Genomic DNA, 26,228 nt, shown 5'->3' with positions numbered 1-26,228 from the left:
AACAGTGGGCTTATCTCCCCTCTAGAATCTCTGCAGACCCATGCCACGGAATTAGTTCTCCGTTTCCCAACAAATATTAGCTCCCCCTTTCTGCCTTTTGTCCTCGATAAAGGTGTTTACGCGGAGCTATCTCCAAAATGGGCAATTAACTCACCCCCGCCCCCACCCCCAGCCCATTTGGCTTTGCAAGCCAAACCTGCCACACTCCAGCTTTCAAAACAGCTTAACTGTTTACTTTTCCTCAGATGTATTATTCCGGCGAGTAAAATATGCTGAACCATCAGCAAATATATTCTATATTCAACGCGCATTTGCTTCTTAAAGAGGACGGGGTGTCCTCTGCAACTTTGCGGAGAAGAAAACAGAGAGTAAACGCTCTGAAGTTAAGGGAAGTACATGAGGACGTGGAGGTGAGACGCTCCGTGGCATACCACTTCCTGCTTCTTCTTCTGTGATCAAATGCGGGCGTGGAAGGCGCAAAGAAGCTGGCAGTGCATGATAATGCAAGCGAAGGTGGGTCAGGGCTCAAGGTTGATCACGCAAGAAAGATGAAGGTAATCTATAACGCGTGATGGCGGGGATGATTAATTATTGTGCACGGCGTCAAATCAATGATGCTCGGATAATTTTGCAGCGAACTTCCACGTTCATTAGTGAGATACCATAATCATCTAATCACAAGGTCCAGAGGAGGTGTCATCCTAGAAATGCAAAAAAGCGGGATATATGGAAGGTTCTGGAGTTTTCATCAAAACTTGTTCAAGGGGGCGTGTGACGGTTTAGAGGCGTATGAGCGCAATCAGGCTATTTGAAAATGTTTGCGAGAGAAAGATGCTGAGGAAAACTTCAAAGCACAGCTGAACCAACTGACTACCACATCTATGGTTTTCATACGGAAACATGTTCATATAGTTTGATTAATACTTATTTTGGTAGTAAAGTTGAGTCATGGCATCAAGACTTTTCTTTCACTACTCATGCAAGTAGCATCATCCATCTTAATGGTGCTGATTTCAAGCCCCATATGCTCCAGGTGGGTCACCCAAATTCCTGCAATCAACCAGCTTATTAACCTCTAAAGACCTGGCGTCCACATGGGTAGATATCCTATTTGGGGCCATATAACCACAGAAGTTAATTCTGCTATAAAGGGGCCCTGTGGCTACATGTCTAGAGGGTTGGATAAAGTATTAGCTTGGATCTTAAGAAGTTAAGGAGAAGAAAGCAGAGAAACCCAAGTGAAAAGCCACTCTTCTTATGGCCCCATCGTATGGTTGTTTGGTGAGGTCGTGGTGAAGTTTTGGTCTTTTTTGGGACTTGACATTTATTTTTCTCGTTTATAGCATTTATTTTTGTAGCGTATACTCTCTTTACTTTTTTTGTTTTTGTCTAACTCCTAAATAGTAAGACAATGAGGGAAAAGTTTTAATTTATTAAATTGGGAATCATCTTCATTGTGTTTAAAATCAAACCCAAATCAATCATGAAAATCACAAACAGAACTTTTAAACTTGATTTGTCATGACTGTGGGGGGAAATATGGACCACTGTTGGGCAAAAAATGAGAGGACAAAGGCATGTTCATTTGCAGAAAGAGAAAGGGAAGGAATGAATTCAATATTTAGAGAAGGAACTTTGTGCGTTGATGCTGTTACAGGGAGAACTAGAGATTTGGCTGCTACAATGGGTAATTTGTGGGTTCAAGAGACCAGATGGAAGACTTTCAGAAGCAGGTTCAAGCGGTTTATCACTGTGTGGATGGAAAGAAGGACATAAGTATAAGTGATCTTGGAGGTGAACAGAGTGTCAGGGTGATGACAAAGTCTGGAATGATAAAGAAGAATCTTAGAGTTGTGAAGGACATGTCTGAGAGCTGTAAAACAGTGGTGAGATATGCTGTAGGTGTGACAGAAGAGTTGAAGGTGGAGGTGGAACAGCACCAAGGATCAGCTTTGAGCTCCTTCTTGTTTGTTGTAGTGATGGACAGACTGACAGATGATGTTAGACAAGAATCTCTATTCATCATCATGTATGTAGATGACAGTGATCTGTAGTGAGAGCAGGGAACAAGCAGATGAACATCTAGAAAGATAGAAGTCAACCATGGTAAGACAGAGTACCTGTGTGTTAATGAGAGGAACTTAAGTGATGTTACAGGGAGCAGCGGTGAAGAAAGCGGAAGACTTTAAGGACTTAGGGTAGAGTAGTCAGTCCAGAGCAATAACGAATGTGAGGAAAAAGGTGAAAGACATGTGGAAGGAAGTTTCAGGCATGATCTGAGACAAAAGAGTGTCTGCAAGAATGAAAGGAAAACTGTGGTGACAAGAGTCGTGTTGTTGGTTTAGATCAGGGGTGTCCAAAGTCTGTCCTCAAGGGTCGGCTTCCTGCCTGTTTTCCAGAAATCCTGCCTTATTTGCTGCTGATTACCTGGATCAGGTGTGTTGCCAATAAGGACCTTCAATGGCAGGTCGGTTGGAAAACGTGGGGCACAGGCCCTCGAGGACTGACTTTGGACCCCTCTGGTGTAGAGACTCTGAGAAAGAGACGGAAGGTGGAGCAGAAGGAAGCAGAGATGAAGATGTTGAGGTTCTTTTTGGTAGGAATGAGGATAGAGAGAATCAAGAATGAATCCACCAAAGGAACCGATCCTGTTAGATGTTCCTTTTGTTTATCCAAACAAAAGAAAGCAGATTGAGATGGTTTAGACACGTTGAGAGGAGAACCAGTGATTATGTTGGTCAAAAGAGTGTTGAGGTTGGAGCTACAAGGAAAAGGGCCTTGAGGAAGACCAAAGATGAGACATGCAGATGATTGCAGTGGTGACCTCTAAAAGAAGCAGCTAAAAAGCAAAGAAAATTATGCGATTTTTTTCAGTCAGTTATTGTTGGTTGAGCTGTTCAGTGGTCTTTGTGTTAAAGATCATTGTTTATTTGGGGTAAGTTTCTTCAAGTGTTAACTAATTGAGAAATTTTCTTACAATTTTCACATGGTGTCTTTAGAAGATCCTTGATAACTTTTAAAAGACAAACTTTAAAAGGAGAAAAACATATTTCTTTTTATTTATTTTTTTGCTAATATTGACCAAGTTGTTGCAAAACAAAGTAAATTTCCAACAACTTAAAAAAAAAGTAAGGACACAAACGTTTCCACCTTACAAACTATGTTTTTAATTTCAAACAGATCCTAGGAAGCAGTAATTAGTTAAGGGTGTTGTATATGCCTGAGCTACCTGAGAAACAGAAAAAAAACATGTTGCCCTTTCCAACAAATTTCAGTGTTGATTAAACTGCATGACAACAGAGTGGGGTTTCTTGGTTCACTTTTACAGGGGAGCTGTACATGCAGCGGCTCCAGCAGAGAAACAGCAGGAAACAACAATAATTAACAGTAGTCAGTAATTACCTTTTAGCACCAACAAGCAGTCAGGCTTGTAAAAAAAAAAAAAAAAAAACATTTTTCTCAAATCTCAAATTCGGTCTAAATCTGATATTTATGAATCCTGCAAACAACTAAAACTTTTGAGAAAAATAAAAAGCCCGCTTTATCCTGCTAACCTCCCATAAACCACTATCTTATTTTGGAGGAGGGGTTTGAAAGCTCTAGTGTCCTAGAAGGTGAGCTGTCCGGGGCTAATGCCCGTGGTAGGGTATTCCAGGGCAAGGCAGAGACAAACAGTGGTTCAAAATTCCTAAATGAGATTATAAGATCGAGGACTAGGATTGGATTTGTGTCTTGGGACCCCCAACCTAGAGCCAAACGTTAGGTTGGGGCTTGAAGTCAAGCACATGGCAGCCAGGTGACCACGGTTGGGTCCAGTCCAAAGAAATGTGGGATCACTGCACTGTGGGCCTGCCACCTGCAGGACAGCTTGTGGGGGGGTGATGTCATTGTTTGGGGGGTGGGGGGCAGTTGAACGCGGGGGAGCTCTACGGCCCAACCCCCGGTCATAGATCTTTGCCTTTGAGACTTTGAGTTTCCTTTTTCAAGTAGGGAAGGAGACCTGAGCCTTGTTTCCACTAGCAGTTTGGTCTGGTACGGTAAGGAGTGGTACAGTATAGTCCACTTAATTTTGACGAGCATTTTCACTCAGATAAACCTTGCTTAATCTCTCAATCAACCTAGTAGCCTAATCACTTATTATTACATTGTTTATTATATTTATATCTTGATCTCTTGTAATGTCGGTCTTCCTTTTCCTTTGCTTCCCCTAGTGGCGGAATGGCGCATTACGGTCATTTCTTTAAAGAACCATAACTCACTACAGGATTTAGCTAGAAACATACTTTTTTAACAACATTCTTAAATGTTTTTTCTTCATGACTGAGTCGGATTAAACCATCTGGCAGGCGGGATATGGCCCAGTGGGCCGTATGTTTGACACCCCTGGTTTAATGGGTCCATTTTACAATGGAAAAACTCAAAAATCTGTACAGAATGGCTCAGTGGAAACAAGGCTTTTGTTAGTGCAGAAGGTTGAGATGTACTAGCTAGATATAGTTGGGTTTGACTCCACACAGGGCCTTGGGTTCTAAGTCTCAATCTTCAGAAAGGAGTTGGATTTTCTTCCAATCTGGGTTCTACCTATTTTGTTGTGTTCATTCAGAACAATCTTTGAAACTTACAAGAAACATGTTTACAATTACAACTTGAAACGCAAATCTCATCTGAATATTTTTTTGTTGAAAATATTAAAAAACATCCATCGGAGTTTAGTCTAGACTTTGTATTTAAAGAAAAAAAAATGTGACAAAAGATTAAAAAAAACTACAAGATGTTTATGTAAAGTTTAATCAATTTGTATCAGAATGAGGGCTGCACGGTGGCGCAGTGGTTAGTGCTCTCGCCTCACAGCGAGAAGGCCCCGGTTCGAATCCCGGCTGGGACCTTTCTGTGTGGAGTTTGCATGTTCTCCCCGTGCATGCGTGGGTTTTCACCGGGGACTCTGGCTTCCTCCCACCGTCCAAAAACATGCTTCATAGGTTAATTGGTGACTCTAAATTGCCCCTAGGTATGAATGTGAGAGTGGATGTGTGTGTGATTGAGGCCCTGAGACAGACTGGCGACCTGTCCAGGGTGTACCCCGCCTTCGCCCTTCAGTAGCCGGGTTAGGCTCCGGCACCCCCGCGACCCCGAAAGGGAAGAAGCGGTCAAGAAAATGGATGGATGGTATCAGAATGAACAGGGACTCACTAATTGTGTAACCAGCTACAAGTGGTTAATTGTGAAATTAACCTGGGTTCAGTTTTCCTTTTAAACTAGCTTTATTTGGCTCTTTACTACATTTTTTTTTCTATTTTTTTCTAATCTACTGTGTTATTAGGAATATATCTTTATTGGTGAAAGTGGAAGAAGCTTAAAAGATCCTTTTTTAGACATTTATCTGTAGCTTTTCTAAGGAATAAAGGAAGAGGTCAACAAAAGGGCAGGGCTAAGGACAGGAATGAACATTCAGAATAAACCTGGAAGACGCAGAGATATAAAAACATACCTAGCTCTCCATTTTCTATTACTTCAAAAGCTGTCCAACACCCGTCAGCTTCAAAAGTGGCCCCCCTCATACTCAACGCCGTTTCTGCCAGCTCCAAGGGCCGCATACTGGGAGAGACCTAGACACAACAAGCAAAATATAAAGGAAAGCACGACCCCGAGTCAGCATATCCGGTCTACAAAACTGATTGGTGCTTCTTTTAAGTTTTATCATGCACAGGACTGAGCCAAATCAAAATGTGCTGCCTTCCAAGACAAAGAGAAAGTGAAGATTAAGGTCAGACTGCTGCTGAGCGCTCCTCTTTCACCCTAATCCCTCTTGTATTGCTGCCGTCCTATGAAAAGAGTTTGTGACCTCCAGCAGCCTGCAACCCTTGAAAAACACAATTACCCGCTCAATTTAAACAGATTTTTTGATTAGGATGCTTTTGTTTCATTCCAGTCTCTGCAATCCCATCAGGTTAAACCTCAGATGTCTCAGCCCTATTCTATCAGCCGCTCCTTCTCCCCCCGCCCTCCTTCCTTCCCAAACCGTCTTTTTTTCACCCAGCCACCAGAACGTGCAGAAAGCGTACTCCATCCTCACCTTGATCAGTAAGCATTGCTCTGGCTCCTTCTTTTCCAGGTACACCTCAAATATTAAATCCCCCGCTGGACAAAACTGTAAATGGACAAATGAAACAAAAAAGTGACTATTGAATTAAAATAAAGTGATTCAGGTTAATCATTCTCATCAAACCTAGTGTCGCTAAAATTATTTTTTAATGAAAACAGAAAAAAAATATTCACTCACGTGGGAGTAGTGGGAATAGAGACACAACCAGTGTGTGTAATTGGGATAAAAACCAGTTTAAATTTTGAAAAAAGTATAAAACAAGATCTAGAATAGCAGCTTAAGCTGGAAGTAGAACTTCTTGCAGGACTGAATTAGAAGTTTGCTAGAACTTTAAATGCATTTTCAACACATCAGAAAACTACAATGTTCCAATCTTTAGCCATTGAACTCACATTGCCAATGAAACCAGGCTGAACTTTGACCAATCAGGGACTTGGATTTGGAAGTGACATATGGGGTGTGTCTGATTCCTTCAGTACTCACTATATAGTACTTTCGCCATTTTATAGTGCTGTCCGAAACTACAATTCCAAAATCAAGTGTTCTGGACGTTTCCCCAAAGTCTTTGCGAAAAACCAGTGTGCATCAATGCTCACTACATTAGCGAATATAGACCACAATGCATTGCATTTGAATCATTTTTGCACAAAAAAATGTGTTTAAATGTAATTTTCTAACAAATAATCCCCATTTTCATCATAAGATCACAGTAGATTCATAATAAGACATTGTAAAATGCTCGTATAGATTCTTACGGTGACATCATATCTGCTGTTTAGAAAAAAATAAGTAGTGAGAGTCAGGTGTCCGAATTGCTTTTAAATCCAGGGCACTAATATTCCCACACTATATAGTTTTTTAAGTAGTTAGGGATCAGGGTGATATTTGGACATAGCTCTAGATTTGGTTTATCAAGTGAACCCAGACACGCCGATGAGTCTGATGACATTTACATTAGTTTATCAGCTAAGTCCGCTCTTTTGACATGATGGTCATCCATAACCATCGCATTGATTCGTGCCCAAATTACAAAATTTGCACGGCGTCAACATTTCACACAAAGTCTCTTCCAAATAGATGGTGGAGATGCACTAATAAACTGTAGCAAAAGAAAAAGAAGCCATCCCAGCTTGTTTAGTATGAACAAAATGGGCTAAACGCATGTCCGTAATGCATGTACCAGGAGTGTACATAGCCTAAAATGATCAGTAAAGTAAATACATGTTTGGTGTTCTGGTTTAACATTTATGCTTTATACAGTATTAAAGCAAAAAACTGTAAAAAGTAACATGAGAACCACAATTATTGTGTGAAATGGAAGATTAAATCTATAATGTAATCCATTTTTGGTGAGGTTTGTTCTGTAAAAAAATAAAATAACTCCCTTTAGTCTGTTCTTTTTGCACTCTTGTTATTTCTCAACCATATATTTAAGGTCTTTAAAATGTAAGTGGAGACTTAAATAACGAGAAGGTTCTCTAGACTGTTTCCTTTAGCATGTTGTGGGACTCTAAAAACATGCTTACCCAAATCACAGAAGAGTAATACTCAGGCCCTGCACGATAATGGACTCACTGAGACAAATGACTTATTTAGAGAGAAATTTAAAAGATTACATTTGTTAACTTTCATCCATTTCTCTGTTTATTAACTTGTGTGGGGTAATAATAACCATTCTGCTTATTTGTAGTCTGTATTAAAGAGGGTGGAAATTGAAAAAAAGTCCAAGCTTGACTTTCTATCTAAAGTAAAACAATAATATTCTTGCACCACCACCTAAAACCAATGTGTTTATTTTTCATTTTTTACTCCGGGTAAAACAAATTACATTTTTTCTAATGCAATACACTTGTGAAATCAAGAAATTTTCCCTTCTACCTGAAAATAAATAATTGTAATAAGTGGAAAGTAGGTAAAAGGCTAAAATTAGTATTTAGTTTTTGTCTTAGGAGAAAAAATTCTGTCAAATACTACTTTTTTTTCCCTTCAGCCACCTAGAAATCATAGCTACATTTCATTTGTCTCTTCCAAGGGCAGGTGAACTGAGGTCCATTATCAGCTTGAAGTGTCATAATAAGAGGGATGCGGCCCCCACATAACACTTGTGGCCTTAAAACACACAGAAATGACAGTCATCTTCACCAATGGAGCAAAAAGCTATAATTGCGGGAAATTTCACTCTCACACTCAGTGCCATCTCTCTTTGGACTGTACTTTTTTCCTTCCCCCCCATTTTTTTTCTTTTTTTGAAAAGTGGGGTGAAAACAACCAAACATTACATTTGCTTCATGGCAGTAGTTTTTATTAAAAAAGAAGATGAGGGCACCTTTGATTGTCATGACAACAGCTGTACCAAATTTAAGGCAAAAAAAAAAGGTGAAAAATCACTGTTTGTTTCTAGTTCTCTTTCAAATAAGAATTTTCATCCTGTTAAGCTGTTTAGTTAATTTTAGCTATTAAAACCTTGATAATGCCATCTACATTTGTAAAGGGCTGTTCTTAAAAAGTCCCAAAACAACCAGTGAGGTCATAAACAGGACTGACACCTTCAAACTTTTGTTCTCAGCTAAAATGTTGAGTTGAGTAATGCTTTTTTGTTGAGGCTTGGTAAAATAGTCTTGCTTGTGCATTTGACAGATAATCTTATCTTTTTCTCTTATTAATTTTCTTACTCTGTGGAGTTTGCATGTTCTCCTCGTCCAGGTGTGGGTTTTCTCCCTAATTGGTATCTCTAAATTGTCCTTATGAGTGAGTGTGTGGCCCTGAGATGGACTGCTAAACTACTCAGATTGTATCCCGCCTTCACCCAACAATATGGGTATAAACTCTGATTCCTTCAAAAGGTCTTCAGTCAGGTTGAGTTCAGGACTCTGTACATGCCAGTCAAGTTTTTCTACATCCAACCTGCTCCTCCATGTCTCCATGGATTTTCTCTGAGATCTGCTTTGCAGTCATGTTGGAACGTGAATGAACTGTTGCCATAAAGTTTTCAGAGGCTGAAATTGCCCAACACATCCTGGTATGGTACTAACCTATTCCCAAACCATCAACCTAACACCACCAACCGCCAAATCCAGACTCATCCATCAGATTCACATTTGAAGAAGTGTGGTTCCTCACTCCAGAGATCACATTTCTTACTTTCCTGTGCAAATTGTGATGTTCATCACATCACTGCATCCAAAGTTTTGCGTTGCACTTTGTGATGTATAGTTTAGTCAATCCTAAAAGCCCATTCTAAGAAAACCTTGAGGCAATCTGAGGGTTGAAGCTTGAAGTAAAAAAAAACTACAGTGACCTCTGAGAACTACAGTTGCAAGAAAAAAATATGTGAACCCTTTGGGATTACTTAGATTTCTGCATGAATTTGTCATATAATTTGTTTTGATCTTAATCTTAGTCACATCACCAATAAACTGCCTTAACTAATACAACTTCAACTTAGTTAAAGTTATTGCTGCTGCCAAAGGAGGGTCAACCAAGGGTTCACATATTTTTTTCCACCCTGCACCTTGAATGTTTACATATTTTGCTTAATAAAAAACACAAAAACTTACATTTTTTATGTTGAATTAGTATAAGCAAACTGTGTTTATTATGTGATGTGACTTCATGCAAAAAATCCAAGTAATCCCAAAGGGTTCACATACTTTTTTCTTGCAATTGTGTATATTTCCACTTGGTTGGACTTCCACTACCACTTTATTTTGGGCCATTTCCACTTTGTTCTGTAGTATAATGGGAATTTCATGACTGGAATTGCTGCACATCCCAGAATTGTGCGGGAATTCACAGAGCGACCCATTCTTTTCTTCCACAGCTGTTTGCAAAAGCAAACATCCATCAGATTTTATTTTAAAAAGTGTGGAACTTGTTTTTTACAACCAACTTCTTCTTGTCTTTGTGTTTAATTTTAATATTTTTGGAAAAAAAAAAAGTTCAGCTTTAACTTTTGCATCAGTTTGTCATTGACAATTAAATGCTTGCACAATTACTTCTGTTCCAATTCTTTGGACAGACTTACTGAAGTGTCTTTCTTGTCGTTCCAGCGTGTGATGAAGCTATTTTCTCTCTCCATCTGTTGCACTTGGTCTTGGTTGACCTGTTGGAAAACAAACATCAGTCTAAAAAAAAGTTCATATCATTCAAAAAACATCAAACCGGACGACAAATACGGAGCTGGATTATCATATTTCTGACATTTCAAAACATTCAATGGAAAAGTAGAATAAACTTTATAAAAAGTAGGCCATTAAAGCAAAACTAATTTCTGAAAGTTTTATTTGAAAACATTATCATTTTCAGAGAACAGTTTGCTTTGTCAGAGCTCTACGAATGGCACAGAAGATTGCGGGGGGACTCACAAACTCGTCGTGTGTGTTTAAGCCTGATAATGGGGCCCGTCAAAGACATCCAGCACAGAACTGGAGCTTTAATTAGCGAGACGTCTCACTCGTTTTTTCTGTAACGCGGAGCACATTCATTGCGGTTGGGGTTCGTGATTGGAGAGAGCTTAATGACTATTTGTCATGCGAACGGCGGCGTCCCGAACCGATTTGGAGCAAATGCGCCTCCTTTAACATCTGAACGAGAGGGATCCAGGCGATCCGTGGAGAATCGGCGTTTGCTCTGTGCTGCATATTCTACCAGCCGGGAAGCTCTCCGAGGGTTACACCGACCCCTCATCGCTACCGCTCAACCTCACATCAGTAAAGTCACTGCGCTCCCCTCCCCAAATGGCTGAAGTAGGAGACTGTAAATAAAGTTGCACATAACACTTGTATCAGGAAAGCCTATTTATCTCTGTCAGTGACTTTGAGAAAATGGCCTTACATACTGCAGAAGCTAAAACATAGTCTTCTGATATAGGCTGCCTGGAACCAATAACCCAGATGAGAACTGAGTCTGTTTAATGTGCTATTAAGTAGTGTGTTACAGGGCACTACAGACGAGTACAGAATCCATTTGTTTTTATATCAATACACATTATCAAGAAGGTGCACTGGTGGCCACTTGCAATCGTGTCATTGATTTTTTTTTTTATTTATTTATTTGTTAGTCACCCTTTACTGCCTGTCTCAGGGGGGAGAACGGGTTGTCCACTAATTAGAGGGCTGGTGGTTTGATCCCTGGCCCTCCCCGAGGCCCCGAGCCCTGATGATGTGCTCAGCAATGAGTTGATAGGGAGGTAAACTCATTCAATGCAAGTCATACTGTGCAAAAAAAGATAAATAAATCTGTGTACGGTTCAAAAAGTCTACAGAACAGCCTGATTGCTTAAAAAAAAAAAAAAAAAAACTATTAAAGAAAAGTTTGTGAGAGCTTAAAGAATAACACAAAATGTTAGGATTATTTTTGATGTGAAATCTGATTTTCACACCAAATCATTCAATTTTTCTATGGACCTACAACGGATGGGAGCCTTCAAGAGGGATGGGTCGGAATTGTTTAATGGGTCCATTTTATAATGAAAACGCTCAAAATACCAAACCATACTGTTTCTGTACTGGGGCGCTTAGTGGAAATTAAGCTTATTTGAAAACTGGATCGAGTGAGTGTGACCTAAATCTGGCCACAATAAAATAAAGTCAATTCAGTCGCCATTTTTTGCAATACAGACGCTGCCATAATGTGGCTTAGAAAATGTCAGTAAGAAGCAATTGGTCAAAATCAGTCAGAGTTGATGGTCCCAAAAAGTTTGAACTTGAATTACATTTTTATTTTAAAATCACTTTTCATTTGTCTGATTGTTCCAAACATTTCTAAAGAAATAAAAAGTCGATCTCACCATTACATGAAATAGAGAGGACCTGCATGAGGCACTCCAACAAACAAGTCTGGATTTCAAAAGGCTTTTCAAAGCTGCAGCAGAAAATCACACATTCTCTCATGGATACTTCTCAATTACTTTTATTGCTGTAGTATTTATCTATAATAGCATAATATTTACTACAATTGTAGGTCTTTGATACTGTAATAAGAACTCAGCTGTATTATTAGGTTCAACCTCTGAAGACTCCTGCCTCCCGCCCAAACATACAACTGTTTAAGAGACGCTCCACCCACGGTGGGATACAAAAACACTGTGGCAATTTTCTACACAAAAGAAAACATGTTGTAAATTGTAGAACCTCTGAATAAACATTATCAAACTACAATTTTTTGTCGACAACTTTCAACTTTTGAATCAATGCTTAAAAATGTATGCACCTTCTTCCACAGAAGAGAGTATTCACCACTACAATTTGTACTGTTAGTAGGCACACCCCTCTATTCTTTTTCCTTGTGGGGCGGGGGTACATTGGTGGGGGTCTAGTATTCCTAAACCTTAACATTATAATATGTGTTTGCTCTTAGCATATCGCTTCTAAACCACATAAGAAAGTAAAAATGTACGAGTTAAACACCAACGTCCATGAAAATTATATATTTTTTGTGCTTTAATGTAGCATTTTCTGATGAAATAGGACATATACACAGACAATTAAGCTCAAAATTGTATTTTTGAGTGTTTTTTAATTTAAAAGAAAAGTTATAAAATACACTAATCCTACACAAGATATGTTGACAAGTATAAAATGAAATAACCCAAGGACCTGGCTCACCCTGAAGAGTGTAACGTAGTTCCTGATGAGGTCTTGAACTACGCTGATTTCTTGTGGGGTTTGTCCCTGAGTCTGGAAGAAGCAGCAGGAGAAGACGGAGGCCAGCTTTTGACTGGGCATGTGGTTGAGGTGTGAGCACTGATGAATCCTGATAGACAAGAGATCAACTTGTTTAGAAAGCTGGACACGCATCACGTCTTCAGTCAGCGGCTCTCTGCATTTCTCACAGGGGCACAGACAGAGTTGAAAAAGTTGTTGAGGCCTCAAGCCAAACTCTGCAGTGGGACAAACACTCTTGAAAATGACTCACCAGCAGAGATTTTCTGTCTTAATCTAATTAAAGATGTATCAAGAAATAGAACTTCTGTCTGTTCTTGTGAACATTCAGAGTAAAGAAACAGTTTTTATATAGCGTGAGAATATCCGGTGCCCTTGCTTTTTATGTTCGGACGCAACTACTTTTTTATGCCAAGTATGACATCACCTATTTAACAAAGTAAAAAAAAAAAACAAATATGAAAATTTTACAAATACTATTTATAAATGTCTTATGTTTCTTTGATAAAAATGACATCATCTCTGTTGCACAACTTCCTTTTGCCATTTTATAAATAAAAAAAATCCTTTAAACCCAATGCATTGATGTCTATGTTTATCAATCCAGTGGGCATTGATGAACACAGGGTTTTATTTCTTGCAGAGAATTCTGGGAAATATCCAGGGCACTGGAAAAAAATGGCAAATGCCCAACAAAGCGCACTAACCAAGGAGTCGTGACTGAATTCGGACAGTCTACGAATATGACTGCAACATGTCTGTAAATGCTACTTTTTCTTTAGATCAGGGGTATTCAAGTCCAGGCCTCGAGGGCCGGTGTCCTACATGTTTTCCAACCAACCTTCCATTGAAGCTCCTTATTGGCTGCTAATTTTCAGGATCAGGTATGTTTAGCCAATAAGGAGCTTCAATGGAAGGTTGGTTGGAAAACATGTAGGACACCGGCCCTCGAGGCCTGGACTTGAATACCCCTGCTTTAGATAAATAACAGAAATTTAAATACAAAATCTTGAGAAATCTAGAAAATTTTACAAACTCTGTATAACTCAAACATTTTAAGCCAAAGAAAAAGTTTATTGTTAATGCAAATGAACAACAGAATTAGAAGAAAAAAAATCTAACACTATAAGAAAACTAAGAGGCTGACTATAAAGCCTCAAAAAGAGAGGGGTTTATCATAATAAAAATAAATAGTAACAAAATAAATAATAGTAATAATTTATACATTTTATTTTGAAAGCACCTTTCAAAAAGACACTGCATAAAAAAGGGGGAAAAATAAAATTAAAATTTGAGATACGTAATGAATGTCAAAACAGGAAATGAATCAGTGTTATGGATGTTGAGGACAGAAAGCTCTGCTCCCTCTATGGTGCTGAGGCGGACAGAGGGCACGGTAATGTGATAGAGAACGAGGATCTGAAAAGCAGGTAGAAGTTGAGATACGGAGAAGGAAAGTGGCAATAGGCTAATTAGCAAGGAAGAAATAATAACCTGTAGTATAGTGCTGAAGAGCAACACCCTTAACACTTGTTTCACCTTTAATCAACACATGCAGAGCCAATTTACCAACTTTATAACCAAACCAGATAAAAAGAGTTAGGAGATTGTCCACAAAGAGCATGAAGAAAGTGGAGAGAACTGCAGCAAATATTACTTTACTGTCCATTAAACGTTGTAGCAAATCACATTAAAGCTGATGAAAACCTTTTGGGTCTTTGTTCTGCAATGTTGAGAAAATGAACAAACCAAAGCCAAATACAGAGAATGTGCAGTACTCTGCAAGTTCCACACATCTCCTCATGCTGCCAAGTATGTGTGGCTAAAGTATTTAACTATTTAAAAATCTGATCATGTAAAGCTCTGCTTTGAGACTTTAGAGTTTCCGTAAACATATATTTGAACTAAAATAGCTCATTCTGTACAGACTTAACTTAATACCAAGAGCTGACAGGTTACCTGTAGAGATGCTGCAGCAGAGCATCAAGAGTCGTTCTGTTGATCTTTGGCAAACTCTCGATAAAAGTGGAATACTTCTTCACTCTGAAACTTTCATCCGTCTCATCTGATAAAAAAGAAAAAAAAAACATTTAAAGTTAAAGTGAAAATATAAATGTTTCCAGTTAAAATTAATTTGGGATATATTCCCATTCGGAAAACTTCCTCTAACTGTCCTTAAAACTCTTGACCCGTCTTGAGTTTTGCGCTCCTGTAAAACCAATACAACCCAATGTATTATGCATTCACTGTTGCATAGAAATTACACTTAAAAACCCCTTCTATGAAATGTCTTTGTCACTTTTTAAGCATACAATTAAGATAAATATTTTTTTTTTAGCTTTATGTGTAGTATATTGAGAAAACTTCAGTTTTGAACTGCTGCTTAATCATAAAGACACTGAAACAAATCACTTTTTAGGACTAAGATTGATCCACTCATAATTGATGTCAGATCTTTAGCAGTTTCACACGATCTGACACTGGATATAAAAAAAAAAAAAAGTATGCTGGCTTATTCTCTAACTTCAGGAAGCTGAAAACGGTCTGCTCTACTTTTTTTTTTTTCTCTCGTTTTCTCGTTATAACGAGATCCACTATCTATCCCAGTCGATTTTTAGTCTATTTTTGATTTATTATTGGATCTATGCTTCGTCTCATGCACCAGCCCCCCTCCCTTTATTTCCCTAAAACCCCCTGAATAAACAGGTTGGATGGCAGAACCCGGCTGCCGACCGTTTCTGCATGGTGCGTTCACTGAGCTCTGGACATTCGCAGCAAAACAATCAGAGAAAATGTCAAACACCAGAATTGATCACTATTGATTTAATAGTGTCGACATTTTTTCTGATAAAACTGCTTTGTTTTGCTGCATATTGTTTAAAAACGACAAAAGCATAGCAGCTGATTGAGTTGGGCCGAGTGGCTGTTTGGGTTGGCAAATATCCACAGCTCATTGAAAGCACCATGCCCACATGCTCGTCGGCCCTCGGTTCTGTCAATCATTTTAATTATTAGAATTTAGAGTTTTTAGCATGATAGCTTAATGTGTGCACAACCTTGTTTTTGGTAGACATACCCAAAGCAGACACCCAGTATGGGTACAGTTCTTTGACCAGGAGTGCATCCTCTAAATGGTCTAAGAAGCTCTTCAAGGTGTCGGTCACATCCTCCAGCTTGTGCTCCTTCTCCCTGAGCTTCACACTCCGAGCATCTCGGGTGAATTCCTCAAGGAGGAGACCCACCCGTGTGGGGTCTCCAAGCTTCTCGTAGACCCCCTCCTGGCACAAACCTGAGCCAAGGGTCAAAGGGAGGAGATTATGCATGAGATTGGAAGAATCCGTAGCTCTCTACTAAATCAGCATTAAAAAAAAAAGCTTTGGGATCTCAAACCAATAAGTATGCACATTCATATTTAATTTACAGGTAGAATGAGACAGTCTTCCATATATTATGCATTATTCAAGACAAAATTCCCTGCAACACTGACTTTAGATTTATATATCTTGGGGGCAATCTAACAGCAGTGAAAAGTCGGACAGCGCTTTCAGCATTTCTGGGAAATATGCTAAAAAGTGATCCCGGTTCATGTCACAGCAGTGTGCTGTAATGCAGAAAGTTAGTCTGAAGCATGACTCAGCGCTTTCAGGAAGCAACCTGAGTTCTATGGATGCATATATTACTTTTTTTTACCTTTTACTTCTATAGCAGATATAATTTAACTTACCGTACTGTGTGACGAAAGCAATGCAGCTCTCCACTATAATTGGAATGCCATTTTTTGTCAACTGTTGATCACTGAGAGCTTTACCGCCAGTGCCTGCAGCCAAGATGATGGCAGAATGCCACAGAGAAAAGTCCAGGTTGTTGAAGCCATGAATGTAAACCGTTCTATAAAAAAAGAAAAAGAATCAGCATCTCCATTAGCAGCATATTGGTGTATGTAGAAACACCTAAAGTTCATATATCGGGAAAAGCACGTCTGAGTCATTAAACAACCCAGAAGATTAAAGGAATCCAAAAGCGCTTCTTCAGAACGCACATCTATAAACAACTGCTTCTTTCCCAGGAGGTCTGATCAAAAACGCACAAACAAACAGCAATTAGCAGAGTCTTGTTGCATTACTTTAAAAAGGAGCCAAAAAATCTTCAGCGTGTACGAGGGCTGGAGTCGTACCGTCGAACTCCTCCTCTCCGACTCCGGCGAGCGGTCTAGCAAGGCTTTAATTACCACAGATGGTTACAGTAGGTGAAGTGTGTTTGGACTAACAAGACAAAAGGCAAAGTCAAAGCTAACAGCTCTGCCTAATGCGTACCAGTGCGGTATCAAAAACATGTCACCAATTAGCGAATTCTTTTCCCAAAGATACCTTCCAGACTCCACCATCAGCAGGACTTGGATCTTGTCCTCGCCCTGAGTGTGTGTGGAGACAGCTGTGGGGGGAAAACAAAACAAAAAAAGTGCAGAAAGTTGTTAAAAATGCAGGCTTGGAAGCTCAGTGCAGAATGTTCTGTGGCGATAGAAAGTAATGCAAGGGACACCTCAAAATGAAGCTGCAACGCTGTTGCTTAAAGTTGATTCATTTATGCCTTCCATCGTTAGTTTAGCTTCTAGCCAGATAATTAGTTTATTTCTTAACACACCAACTCCCACAGACTCATTAGCTAGGACTAATCAACACGTTTTTCCTGCATCTGTTTCACATTTCTATATGATCCAAGATCATATTAGCAGTTTTTCTAAAGACGTGATTAAAAAAAATGTGTCACAAGTGGGTGATCGTGACAACTGTGAACCAGAAAGCAAACACACACACACACATGAAAGGAAATCTGACTTCACACAAGTTTTTCCACATCACACATCCATCACTAATCAACAAGCTTTGGGGAAAAAATCGTTTTTTCTTGCCATTTTTAATCAATCAGTCAAAGAACTCATCTTCATCCAGCTAAAGTGACGGTACATATTTGTCCAAATGCTGAAGAGGAAAAACTCGCCAGTTGATCTTTTGGTTTGAGGGAGTTTTAAACTGTCCACTTAAGGAATCTTATCAGATGGGAAAAATCAGGAAAAATGAGTAATACTGCTTTTCATAAAGTAGTCTGTTGTACTTTTTGACAGTTTTTACGAGTGTAATTACTTTAAATTACATAAACAAGATGGATTACTTTTGTTATAAATATATTGTATATCTAGGGGTTGGACAACACATTCTCATTCCCAAGTTGTCACATTGTTTAGGACCCCTCCGCATCACATTTTGATGTTTTGGATATCCCCAACTCATCATTTTTTTCACGTGCTGGCAGTTCCAAGTAAATCAGGTGTCCGGTCATTTTTTGTGGGACCTCAGGAAACAGCCGGTACCAGTACCCTAACTCTAGCCCGGTCAGCGTCTGGTACAGCGTAACTGGTACCACATCAAAAACCAGTGTCAATCTGCACCCAGTGCCGATCCACAACTGAGTTTTGGGACCAATCCGCGTCCGGTACCAATCAGCAATTCAGGTACCGGTACCGATCTGCGTCATGTACCAGGTTAAGGTTAGGATACGGTCCATGGTCCACATGCCAGTACCCCACTAGTATCTGTTTGCAGCCCAGACGTTGGGAAACCTCGATTTAATTGGAACAGCCAGCACCTTTAAAAATGACGAGTTAGGGAAATCCAAAATGTCAATTGTTGATGCAGAGGGTCTTTGACCAAGCGTCAAAATGTGAATGAGAATGTGTTGGGCTGTAATGACCACACAACCTTTTTGTAGTGCTGACATGAGATTGGAACAGGTTACTAAAGCTTCAATTGGCCATTAGGTGTCCTTGTTTTCATCTGATACACTTTGAGGGTTTTTATACGTGCGTTCAGCACAGTGTGGATAGACACACAGGTCTGTCACTGGCACATGTACTCACAGCTCATAGCGTCCTTTTCAAAACATGGAAGAGCCAGGTGTTAGAAAATCGATTGGCAGTTCCATGTTTTGAAAAGACGCTATCCACTTAAAAACTTGTATTGTGAAACATGAACGTGAGAGTTTTGAATGGGGAAGCCTGAACATAGACTTTTCATTGAACGAGGTCGCTCAAATGCCTTTTTCTGAGGTGGGTGTGAAGTGAATACAACCTTACACTCAAGCTTCGAATCTTAAATCGGTCAGTCTTGTATCTTTAAAATGTGCTACTGCATGTTCCATCTATGTTGTGCTGCTGTGGTTCTCTACATTGATAACTTTTAGAAGGAGTACAAGCATTGACTGAATGTCGCCATATTGGGAGAAATCAGCAGAAGAAAGTCAGCATTGATAAACTGACACAAATGTCCTGTAAAAACTAGAATCCAATCCTATTGGGTTACCAACCTGAACTATGGAACCAGGAGTTACCACACCAACTTTTTAATAAACATTTGCTTGGGTTTCTAATAATAACCCACGTCAACACAAACTTTATGTCAATCTATTTTATGCTAAGTGGCATATACTTGCATAGTACTTTTCTACACTAATTCAAACACTGAGGGCACCACATCTTTAATATTTTGTGCAGAAATTCTCCAAATATGCCAAAAAAATTAAATTTTCATAGATTTAGAAGCGGATACAGTTATTTCCTTTCTCCAGAAAGCATTTTAAAGGTGTATGTACAGATTCTTCTATTACGTTTGTTTGAGTGAACCACACTTTACACAGACTCGAGGTCTGGACTGCCTTTTGGCGAGTTCTCATTGAGGAATCCTGTTCCACACATATGATCAAGGGGAAAGGAAAATATTAACTGATATCATGTATATTAAAAGATTACATTATGGGACTTATTTCCTAAAGCCAGAGGTCTTCCTCTGGAGTCTTTTTCCTGTAACTGACTTATCTTCACTAGAAAGAAAAAGCAAGAAGTCAATAGAAGGAGAAAAAAGACAAAGACATTCCACTTGATCTATTGGGATTTTCTTGCCATAATCTGAGAGACACTTGATGCCTTTTCTTTGCCAGTGACTTATTGATGGTAGATTAAACTTTGTTATTTGGGTGCTTTTTATGAAAAGGCCTAACGGCAAATAACTGAGATTACTTTGTTGGAAATAAACAGCACCACAAAGGAACAGAGACAGGGTTACCAGCGTTGTTAATCCGCACAATCGATCTTTTGAAATCAAGTAAGAGTGCAAGATACAGAGGAAATGTGCTTAAGGACTTAAAAGCTCTGCCATAATCTCTTCAGGGGCTTCAAACAGCTGCTGATCATGGCAACAATCACACACAACAGAGAAAGTACTTTACATAAAAAGAGAGCAGGCTCGGCTCAAATATCCTAGCAACAACATCAGGAGCTTTCATCACACTTAAGAAATGGCTGTGCTCGAGTAATCTCAAGAAACTGACGGGGGGCTAAGAATACACAGAGATTTCACAGAAGGAACCGTCCGATATAAAGGGATTGATTACTACCTGGATAGTTACCTGCAGCAGAAAATAGAAATACGGCTGAAAACAGGCTCTTTTTTGCAACAAAAAAAAGAAAAAACTCACACAATTTAGCAATGAATACATCATGAAAATTATTAATCCCAAAACACACAGATCAACAATCAGCACATGCATACGTTTAATTAAATTGTTGGCACAAATGTAAAAAGACGACTGTTTTACTTTCACACATGTATTACTGTGGGTCTTTGCCTGCTAAGCCAGAATGCAATTAGTTCAGACTGAATTCTGTAGTTTTTACCATTTAAGTTTTCTGGATTATGTTCAAATACACAGCACTTCATCTCAGGCCAAATTATCAGAGAACTCAAGAAGTTTCTTTGATGAGGTTTATCGACCACGTTATCAGGTAAACGCAAAGCACGCTGTACAGTCGCTTGGACAAACATTGGAATGCTACTTAATCCATCAAATACTTTTCTGGATTTGATTTTTAATTAACAAATATGTTTTGTGACCAGAAACTAAACCTTTGAGCCTAAAGGAGAAATATTTATGAGAATTGTTTAACACAAAAACATTCGTTTTTTTGTTTGAGTCTATTACTAATACATAAACAGTAGCTCTTTTTTACCTTTCTTAAGGGACAGTGTGGGATTCTTGCTCAAGGACAGAGCGGAAACTGAAGCTGTGACTTACAAATCAGAGGTCAGCCTCTGCACCACAGACACCGTAATGAATTTACTCAAATTTGTGTCAAAAGGAGAATCCTTCTGTTTGATAAATGTCTGAGACAGGATGAATTACATCTGTTCAATTATGTATGACATCATATTCAACAAACAAAGAAAGATGATTATGTTTAATCTCAAACACAAAGCTAACATCTTCAATGTTTTAGGTAACTAATTGGACACTTGGACTAATTGGACAATAGGAGATTGGAAAAACCTTGTCTTGTCTATTTCTGCTGTGACATTCAGATGATCGGGTCAGAATTTGGTGTCAACAACATAAAACTATGGATCCATTCTCCCTTGTATCAATGGTTCAGACTGGTGGTGGTTGTGTAACGGTGTTGGGGATAATTTCTTGGGACACTTTGGGCCCCTTAGTACCAATTGATCCTGGTTACAACACCACAGCCTATCTGAGTATTGTTGCTGACCATGTCCATCCCTTTATAACCACAGTGAACCATCTTCTGATGCTACTTCCAGCAGAATAAGGCGCCATGTCTTAGAACTGGAATCATCTCAGACTAGTTACTTGAACATGACAATGAGTTCACTGGACTCCACAATCACCAGATCTCAACCCGATAGATAAGCTTTGTGATGTGGTAGAACCAGAGATTGACATCATGGATGTGTAGCCGACAAATCTGCAGCAATTTTGATGTTATCATGTCAATATGGTAACATAATGAATGTTTCCAGTACCTTGTTGAATCTATGCCACCAAGGATTGAGGCAGTACTAAAGACAAAAGGGGTCCAACCTGGTACTAGTAAGGTGTACCTCATAAAGTTGAGATATGTATAAATGTTAAAATAAACAACTATCGTAGATTCTTATATTAACTTATATTTTTTTAAATAACATACTTGAACTGGTGTCAGAACATTTTTCACCAAATGTACTCAAGAGATTTGTAGTTAAATTCACTTCAATCATTATCTTTATTTTTCAAAAAAAAAAAAAGATAAGGTCTTTGAATTGACAGCTAGAAAATAATCCTCAGTGCGACACGATTAGCGAATGTCCCAACCCAGAGGCTCATCTATAAAACAGCATAAGAGCATAACAGCTTTTGGTGATGCCTAATCCATCTAAAATAACAAAGATCAGAGTTCCAAAACGGGGATCTAATCTGTTCTTTAAAAAAAAACAATAGTAAGTCTCAATATTTCTACTTTCATTCATGTTTTTTTTTTTTTTTAAATAATGGTTTTTCGTTTTTACAGTTGCTCGTGTAATTGGAGGACATTTGTATAAAGTGTCAGCTGAATTTTTTTTTTTTTTTGGCCATCAGTGATAAAGATGTAAAATCTCTATGTTCTAAACTTATTGGTCAAGAATAAGTTCATTAAAAGCACTTTGCTGACGTTGAATGCCATTTTGAAGTAATTAGGCAAATAATCAGGTTTAACTCTTTTCTTGCCTGTTTGCGTCCAGCCCTGTCAACATAGAAAAATACCGACAGCAATAAATCATTGGGTCGGTCTCGTTTGAAAAGCTTTCGTTTTTGCAAAGTTCCAGGTAGAAGGGGCTGATTTGTGCTCTGTGACAGGTTAATGATTATCGGGCTCCATCTGTCATTTTCCTCTCATCCTGTTTTGGGTTTTGTTATTTGTGCTGCAGATATTCCTGACGCAAGACGGTACGGAAAGATCAATCTCTCTTCCAAGGACACAGCTGAGCCTTGCAGAAGGGATTCTGAAACCTACTCACTCTTGAAGACAGGGAGGGGGAGAAATAAACGTGCAAAAAAGGTTTGCAGTGCACTCCCCTTAACACTAGATTAATCTAAATTAGGATTATACAGGGGCAACAATAGGAATAGATCAAAAATGAAATACAGACTGTGTTTTACATTCAGAGAACAGGTTCTATTTAGTAGCTTGAAGCCAAAAAGCAGAACCATAAGACATCTAACTACAAATAAACCCCTAATGCGGTCTGAAGTGAAGCATGCTGGAAACATGTGGTGATTTTAATTGAAAAGTGCATTTATTTAATCCCTCAGTGCTTTGCAGTGGCACCTTTCATGCAGTGGTGTCAGTTCAAAGAAAATAACAGATAATCCCGTGTCACAGACAGTGAATTCTAAAGCGATCCTTTCAGCGCTCCACACCCACCATCCCCTGACAAAACAAAGTCCCTTCTGGCGCCAGCTGTGACAAATATGGTTTGGGAAGGTCTGGAATAAAAATGAACACCACTGCAGTTCTTCATTCCGCCCCAGGTGAGAAGACGGGGCGGCACTTTGTGCAATTTGATCCATGTTGGGGTGTAAGTGGATTAAAAAAGATCCATCGATCGTCCCCTCCTTCTGTACGCATCAGGCACTGCTGCAATCGATTGAAATGTTCCAAAAATCTTCATCATTAGCCCAAGCGTGTGTGAACTCCAAATCTTTCCTGTCCAACTGGCCGCTTACCCTCGCCAAATATTTCTCATTTCACTGAGAGTTACTATGGCGACTTCAGAAAGCAAATGTAGAATTTAAAGCTGTACAAATGTTGTTTTTTGTGATTTACAGAGTAGATCAGGGACATCTGAACCTCATTTAGATTGATGAGCACTTGTCGTTGCATTACGGAGCTCATCTCATTTCAGCAAAACATCTTCTCCTCATGATTCGTCTGCCAAGGTAGCAAAAGCAGATGAGCTCCAACTTCAAATGGGCAAAAAAGCTCAATTATCCTTGGATCCAAAACCAGAGCTAAACTCTGCCTGAATATGCATTTCTGATTTTGCACATCACAGAAAACGTGTGGTTAGCCATCCTGTCAAACATGAGGGATTGAAAAGACAGTAGATAAGATACAGTTTGAAGGATTCAGGGGGAAATGAGCAGATCTGCCGGCTCTGAAATGTAGGCATGTCTGCTGACAGATCTCTGTTTAAACTCGCCACCCAGATTCTACTCTAGCTAAGGCAGTATTGGGAAAAAGCATTTGCCCTTTTCCAGATGTTAATCTTTTTTGCATATTTTAATACATATAAATGATTCAATCTTTTAATACATATTATTATCTCTAAAAACTGGCTCGAATGAATAATAAATTAGCCTAAAACCTGTAAATGCCCCATCATTAACCCATACAAACCCATGGTGACATCAGTGTGACAGAAAAAAATCAGAAATGTGCTCTGTGATATGTCCCACATCATTTTCATTTAAAGGAAAAATGGGTTTTTATGGGTTAAGTCATGAATGAGCTGGATTCACCATGTTTGTGAAAGGTGGAGTTCAATTTGATTTATTTCTGTAAGATTTGATAGAATCTCTTAAAAGTAAAGGGAAATCAGTTTCAGAACAAATGGGGATAAATACCACATAAACACATCTGATACGAATCTTTTGGTAACTTTGAGACTTTGGAGAATCTAAGTGAGAGACTGGACGATGATGAATCCATGGGAGAGTTTTAAAGCAACGTAAACAACAGGCATGCTTCGTACATTCAAGAACCTGCTGGATGTGGGTTCTTGTACACGTTTTAAGCATATGGTATTCACACTTGACTGTCACTACCCGATACTGACACAAGTAGCTATAGTTGGAAGAGGCTTGGTGCAAATTGTTGAAGCTGTGCAAATCTGGCAAATCTTGCTCCAGGTTTTTTCTTGCACATCTCTATTCTGATATGTAAAAGACTTGGTGTCATCTAAAAAACGCAATTATTAATGTATTCTCCATAATCTATTTGCAAACATTTGACACTTCTATGAATTAAATGGAACACCATCCCTATGTCTCTACAAACTCAGAGTCCATGAATGATCAAAGTTCAACTGGTTAAACTTTCAACACGTGTTCAATGGCCGTGCATTTTTTATGCAGAGTCCGAAAACAGACTTAAAAACTTAAGCAGCTATGCGTAAATGTGAGAATTTTGTGTGCAGAAGCCCATTTACATAGACTTTTGATAGGAAGTTGCTGCTTGAGCGTGCGTTGCAGAGGGCGGTGTGAATGTAGCAAAAAGACATCTAGTTTTATACAAAAAATCGGGGACTTTCAGCTGAATCCAAAATTCTTGTCTTACCCCTACGTTTTCTCCCTACCCCTCCAATTTTAGGGGAATTTGGAGGGGTAGGGACAGGGGTGTCCAAACATAATGGGGACTGTTACATTGAACAAAAAAAAAGGACAAGGTCACACTTAAAAATGCAATTATGAGGCTAAAATGAAACACCAAACCTTTACTATCAAATCACCCAAAAAATAAATAAATAACTGAAGAAATTTAAAGTTAAATGGAAAAGACTTAAATTATGGCAAGTCTTGTTTTTTTCCCTTTAGTGACAGGTCATGCTTACAGTCTTGTATTGTGAGAACTAACTGATAAGACATTCCTTAGATCTAAGTTACACTTATATTCTTCATCACAACAAAAGTTACAGATCAAACTGAACATTATGAACAGTGATTCCCTTCTTTGTAGCTCTGATTGCTCTCTGAAGTTTGTTCTTGACTGAGATTCTGAGACGGGGTATCATCAGCGAGTGATGCTGACACGCGGCAAATTAAGAATGAATCAAAAGGCTGCAGCTCTTCATAAAAACACAAGCTTTCCCATGCTCCTTTTTTTCTTCGTTTTTTTCTCTTTACAGCTCTCACTCGTATAGCAGGTGCTAAAAATCTATTTGAAAACAAAATTAGAGATGGGGCACACTGCTGATATTCATTTACTCTTCATGTACCCCACTTTTCTTTTGAGGTTTTCTATTTAAACTTTCGTATGAACTGGTTTTAGTGACATTTATGATTTCAAATAGAAACACAGCATTAAACATCAAGAGCAATGAAACTGGTAGCTGTGTATGAAAACACAAACCAGGAAGAGGAATTTCTGCACAAGTGGGTCTACACTTGAGTGGTTGTGAGTACACCAACAAACATCATAGAGACAAATGTGTGCCTTATTTTTATAAAGAATGTTCACACCGCCCTCAGTATTCAAGCAGTCACTTCTAATGATAAGTCTATGTAAACGCATGTGAATATGTGTTTTGGGCTTCTGCAGTCAAAACTCTCGCGTTTAGTCCATGGTATTCACACTGAACAAGCAGGGAGGGGCTTCTACTTTTTCTTTGGAAAGAGGCTTGGTGCATAACTATGAAGCAGTGCAAATCTTGCCAATCTTACTCCAGGCCTTTTCTTTCACACCTCTATCGCGATATATAAATGACTTGGTGTCTTCATAATTCTGGTCGCAATCAACAATTTCTCCTCCACGATCAATGTTTAAAGGGTTAGAACTTCTGAGATTTAAAAGGGATGCCATTATGGCCATGCATTTTGTATTC

At 38.9% G+C, this 26,228-nt stretch overlaps 1 protein-coding gene and 1 long non-coding RNA gene across 4 annotated transcripts in view; one reads left to right on the top strand and one right to left on the bottom strand.

Moving 5' to 3' along the window:
* Nucleotides 1-26,228, bottom strand: part of zmp:0000000660 (arf-GAP with Rho-GAP domain, ANK repeat and PH domain-containing protein 2) — a 163,973-nt gene that overhangs the window by 13,521 nt on the left and 124,224 nt on the right. For both annotated transcript variants that reach the window (XM_024287902.2, XM_036216728.1), the window contains exons 19-26: nt 17,133-17,196; nt 16,490-16,653; nt 15,842-16,054; nt 14,725-14,830; nt 12,709-12,856; nt 10,128-10,205; nt 6,074-6,148; nt 5,489-5,606 (exon numbers count right to left, since the gene is read on the bottom strand). In XM_024287902.2, coding sequence (XP_024143670.1) covers nt 5,489-5,606; nt 6,074-6,148; nt 10,128-10,205; nt 12,709-12,856; nt 14,725-14,830; nt 15,842-16,054; nt 16,490-16,653; nt 17,133-17,196 — 966 coding nt within the window. The remainder of the gene's footprint in view (nt 1-5,488; nt 5,607-6,073; nt 6,149-10,127; nt 10,206-12,708; nt 12,857-14,724; nt 14,831-15,841; nt 16,055-16,489; nt 16,654-17,132; nt 17,197-26,228) is intronic.
* The window catches only part of LOC112155881, a 98,839-nt gene that overhangs the window by 71,282 nt on the left and 1,329 nt on the right, over nt 1-26,228 (top strand). For both annotated transcript variants that reach the window (XR_004949642.1, XR_004949643.1), the window contains one exon: nt 22,554-22,684. This is a non-coding gene — a long non-coding RNA (uncharacterized LOC112155881). The remainder of the gene's footprint in view (nt 1-22,553; nt 22,685-26,228) is intronic.

The sequence above is a fragment of the Oryzias melastigma genome, linkage group LG18 (assembly GCF_002922805.2).
Source record: "Oryzias melastigma strain HK-1 linkage group LG18, ASM292280v2, whole genome shotgun sequence".
NCBI classification, from domain to species: Eukaryota; Metazoa; Chordata; class Actinopteri; order Beloniformes; family Adrianichthyidae; genus Oryzias; species Oryzias melastigma.
Note: the sequence above shows the minus strand (reverse complement) of the source record. Positions and strands in the feature narration are given on the sequence as shown.